This window comes from Crocodylus porosus, unplaced genomic scaffold, assembly GCF_001723895.1.
Source record: "Crocodylus porosus isolate Cpor-Errol unplaced genomic scaffold, CroPor_comp1, whole genome shotgun sequence".
NCBI lineage: Eukaryota > Metazoa > Chordata > Crocodylia > Crocodylidae > Crocodylus > Crocodylus porosus.
The window spans coordinates 51,789,575-51,794,618 of record NW_017728950.1 but is presented as its reverse complement, the minus strand read 5'-3'; the positions used below and the strand labels follow the sequence as shown (position 1 = coordinate 51,794,618).

General features: G+C 47.2%; 1 protein-coding gene across 1 annotated transcript in view; it reads right to left on the bottom strand.

Moving 5' to 3' along the window:
• NFIB (nuclear factor I B) overlaps window positions 1-4,464 on the bottom strand; it is a 228,935-nt gene extending 224,471 nt beyond the window's left edge. The window contains exon 1 of the mRNA XM_019554804.1: window positions 3,860-4,464. Within this exon, the coding sequence (XP_019410349.1) occupies window positions 3,860-3,877 (18 nt within the window). The 5' untranslated portion in view covers window positions 3,878-4,464. The remainder of the gene's footprint in view (window positions 1-3,859) is intronic.
• Between the last annotated feature and the right edge of the window lie 580 nt (window positions 4,465-5,044).

Genomic DNA, 5,044 nt, shown 5'->3' with positions numbered 1-5,044 from the left:
GACAGGTAATGTCACAGGACAGCCCCCCCAACATGCCAACCTGGCCCGTGCAGGCGGGCGCGGAGCAATGCCACTGGCACCGGCACCAGCCCCCAACCCCGCAGCTGTAGCGGTAAGACGAGGGACAAGGCCCCTGCGCACAGACGCCCGGGGCGCGGCGCCGGGACCAGGGCGAGGGGCTGGGGGCGCCGGGTGAGCGTGTCCCTGCCCCCCACGTGCCTGCGCCCACGAGGCAACAGGCGGGAAGGGCGGGCCGAGCCCGTGGGAGCCAGGGAGCCTCCCCTCTGTCCTCAGGCGCCCTGCCCTGCCCGGCCCTGTCCCAGACTAACTCCAGGCCTTTCCAGGAATAGACGTGGGGAGGGGGGCGAGCCGAGCCCGGGGCTGGGGAGCAGCTCGGGGGACCAGGGCCGGGATGCCCACGGCTGCTCCAGGCCAGGGGAAAGCCCTGCGGGGGCCAAGTGCCCACCTCGCCCTCGCCTGCTGCTGGCCCAGCCCGGGACTGTCCGGGGCTCCGCACAAGGCTCTCACCCGAGGTCCCGAGCTGGTCCCTCGGCTACCTAAACCTCCCTCGCCTCAGCCACTTCAGTGCCCCCTCAGCGGTGTCCGCAACTTGTGCCCGCGTCCTGCGGGAAAGAAGCGGAGCTGGAGCAAACCGTGCTGTTCAGCATGGCCCAGCCGAAATACCAACGCATCCGCACGCTCTTATGTATAAAAAACAACACCATACACAACAAAAAAACACTGCCTCAAAATACAAGCCAGCGTCCCATTCCGTCTAGCTGCGCATCTGCTCTCTCAAACTCACCGAGAGGGACTTGTTTTCAAATCAAAGTCTGAGACTAGGCAGCTGGACCTCGGGGAGCCTTTTTAAAAAATACAAAAAAACCCCCAAAAAACCAAAAACCAAGGGACGAACAAACCTGCGCTTCCCTCCACTGCAGTTTTTCACGGACGAGGCAGAGGTTGGCTCGGTTGGGAACATGCACTGATCCTCTCTCCCCGCACACGCAGCTCGGAACAAACTTTGCGCGCTCACATTCTGCACTCGGTCATGTTTCCAGCGCCTTGCAAAAGTTAGAAACAGAAAGAAAGGCCTGCTAGGGCATCGAGGCTCTACTCTTTGGGGTACAGGATTTTCAGTCGGGGTCCTTTGTCTCAACAGCCATCCTAAACTTTTCTTTTTGCACCAACCTCGTTTTCTACCTCGAGAAGGACACTGCTAATGCAGGGTTGTATAACCAGAGTTTCTCCGAGTGTGGATTTCCTAGCTGTCTAGTCTGCAGAGACCTGGACATTTCTTTCTTTTTTTTTTTTTTTTTAAACCCTAATGGTTTCTTTTGTAAAACAAGAAATAAAGTCACTCGCCCCCAATATTTGGCAGCAGTTCCATACAATTCAATCTGCAAAAACCTCTGGTGCCCCGAAAAGAAAAGCTATACGCAGGTATCATTTCAACTTCAACCGCATAAGAAAACCAAGCTCGTAAAATACGCTGGTTATGTACACAAATATCTACATATACATGAGCCCAGAGTAGATTATATATAGCATACGTGTAACAAATACATACACCGTAGTACATATTATATTTTAAATATTCCTGTGTAATCTCCCTCTCATCTCAGATACTAATAACTATGAATTAAGACGATAACGTCCTCGGATTTCCTTGTGACTTCATTTTCAAGTACAAAGCAAAGCGCGAAATACAGATGACGTAATGTAATTCTGGTCTCATTCTGTTTTCCTGTACGACAGATAGATAGATAGATAGATAGATAGATAGATAGATAGATAGATATAGAATGCTGATAGATCTATCTATCTATAGATATATATTATATAGTACAGGAAAACAATGAGAATATGGATGTGGAATACACTTATATACACATATCTGTATGCGTATATACACACACATATACGTACATATATGTGTATACATACACACATATGTGTATGTGTGTATATGTATACACGCACACACAGATGTGTTATATTACAAACCAACTAAAACTTTGCTGATACACTTTTAGAAAATAGGGAAAGAAACGAGGACATGACATTTTAATCCCTTCACAATATTGTAATTTATTTTGCTGAAGTTTACAGTTTCTTTGGATTTACAAAAAAATGTGAACAGCAGTCAAACTTGTCATTTACTCTTGCATTACGGCTCTAAATAAATGTGTGTCCTAGTATTAGGAGGATTTTTCTGAATGATCAGAAACCCAGATAAAAACACCCGCTCTCAAAACGTCTGTATGTATGGGTGTGCGTGCTGACCTCTGTCCACATATGGTTTGATGATGACTTTAATACCCGAGCTTTCTCCGTCTCCCCAGACCAGAAAATGAAAACATCAAAACCTCAAATGTAAAACTCCAAACCACAACGTTTTGTGTTACACAACTCTGCAGTTTTTACCCCGGCTGCGTAAAGGTCACGTTCTCAGCCTTACAAAGGGCTTGAAACTCTCACTAACGTAACACATTCCTCTCCAAATTCACATGAACTCATCTTAAACTCCCTGCACACAGACATACACGCACACAACTTGCAGCTGTATCTCTTCTGACGGTTTGTATGACTTTCCGAAATTATTCTTTTTTCCTCTTAAAAAAAAGTTAGATTTAAATGTCTCTGCACATTAGAGTTCAAAAGTTAACTTTTTTCCTGCGATTCAAAGTTAAAATTACACGGGCTGCGGCTCAAGATCACTTCAAAGAAAGTTAGACCTAATCTTGTGTATTTTGGCGCCTTTTCCCTGCCAGCTACTGTACTTAAAAAAAACCCAACCCCCCCCCCCAAAAACTTGGAGATCTTGTCTGTCCCGTCTCAAGTTCAATGGCAGCCCTTTCCAGCAGCAGGAGGAGGAGAAGATGGCCATGTTCGCAGCCCTAATAATGATTCAGATCACGCCACATCGGCATCTTGTGTCAAAGTCGAAACTGGCTTCCCCGCCCCCTTCAACCTGAGAGCTGCCAAGTCCTCACACACTCCTCATTCAACCACAACTTAATGGATGGGATATTGTGCATTAAAATGTGGCCCAGACATACAGACGAAGGGAGGACAAGAGGGGAAAGCAGACAGACACACACACACACACACACACACACACACACACGAGAGAGAGGAATGAATTAAACTGCAGGCACAACTCCCCCAGCAATACAGCAGAGTGAAAAACCCCCAACAACAGAAACAAGCCCCAAAACTTTCCGAGACAAAATCCGACAGAGCAACTGAACATCATACACTACAACACAGTGGGAAAGACTCCTGCCTGTTTCCAGAGACCACCTCTAGCCCAGCACACACAACCAACAATGCCATTTTTCGTCAAAAGTACACACGGCTGGAGAAAAGTGCATTCGTTATAACAACACCAAGGCGGCTCAAAGGTGAGAAAAGCAGAACACTTTACAACCACAAAGAGAGGGGGGAGGGGGGTAAGAGACTGTCTACAAAGTACAAATAAAGTAGCATTTGCCTTAATCCTTTCCAGCGTTTAACCGATAGTTGTCTGCCAGAGAAGAAGGGGGGAGGGGGTGGAAAGTTGAAGCAGGAAATGTGCCAAGTTCAGCACTTTTGGATGCAAACTCCCATCAACTGATTCCTGGCATAAAAGTGTGACCCATATACAAAAGCTGCCAAAAAAGCAAAATATAAACAATCCACCATTTATATCTCATCCTGTAAAGCAGAAGTGATATCAGCATTTAGGAAGGGGGTATAACATCCACTTTGAAACCACAGAGACAAATCTCAGCCTGGAGAAGAAGAAAAGAAGAAGAAAAGGCAACAAGCCAAGTAGATTGAAAAAAAAAAAAGCATCGTTTTCAATGCCACATACCATTGCACTGTATTGCATTAAATAAATGGGATCCTGAAATCTGTAACACACAACACAGGGCCGTTGGCTTCACATTTCTCAGGTAACAAATTTATTCTTTTCTCAAGGGCTCGGTGTGGTTTGTTTGTTTTTTGTTTGGATTCCCAGGAGTGGCCTTCTGCCTTTTTTTGTTAAGAAAAAAAATATTGTTATTGTTATTTGCTCGGTTTTTTAATATATATATCTATATAGACACATATAGCTATATATATATAGAAATGGAGACACCAAACGGGAAGAAAATTCTTGGCCAGAGGAGGGGAAAAGGCGGTAAAGTTAAAGTCTATAGGCAGTGGGCAGCCCCCTCCTTCTCCTCCTCCTCCTCCTCCTCCTTCTCAATCTCTCTTTCCAATCTTCCTTCCTCTTTGAGTTGCAAGGCTGGAGAGTAGGTTTTGGTGGCTGACTTGAACGCGGTCCAGGAGAGGCTGAGCCCTTTTTTTTGGAGCTGGGCTGGTCTCTATGTATGTGTGTTGCTGCCTCTTTTTTTCCTTCCCCTCTCTCTCCCTCGTCTCTCCCCCCTCTCGGGTCTGGCTCTGCAGAATGAGCTGGCGATCCCAGCGCGGAGCTGCGTACTTGGCCTCCTTCCACCTCCTCGCGATTGGCCAGCCCAGCGGCGGTGGCTTCCCTTAATCACCACCCACCAAACCACCCCTCCCCGCGCCCCGCGCCCGCGCCCCTCCCAGCGACCCCGTGGGAAGCGCGGCTCTTCGCTTCCGCCTGGCGGCTGCATGAGAAACCGAGCCTGGCCTGGGAGGGAGAGGTATATTTGCATATGGATCGCGCCGCAGCCAATGAGAACGCGCAGAGCTGGAGGGGGCACTAGCGCTAAAGTATGCGGTTCCAGACAGGTCAGAGACCCTGAAATCAGCAGATGTCAATGGAGTCTACACAGTTCTTTTTAAACGCAAGTCTTTGGGGTGGGGGTGTCTATGTGTGTACGCTTGAAAACGGCAGGACTGTGCTGACTGTGCATTGTTTTCCAATGTTGCTGTAAAGGCACAGGTTTTGTCCTGTAAAGCACAAGTTTATATCGCAATTCCATTTTGGGGAAAAAAGGGATCAAGGCTTTCTGTTGCACATTATATATACGGTAATTATTTTAATTTCAATATTTATATCAAATACATATGTAACAGGAAGACTTGA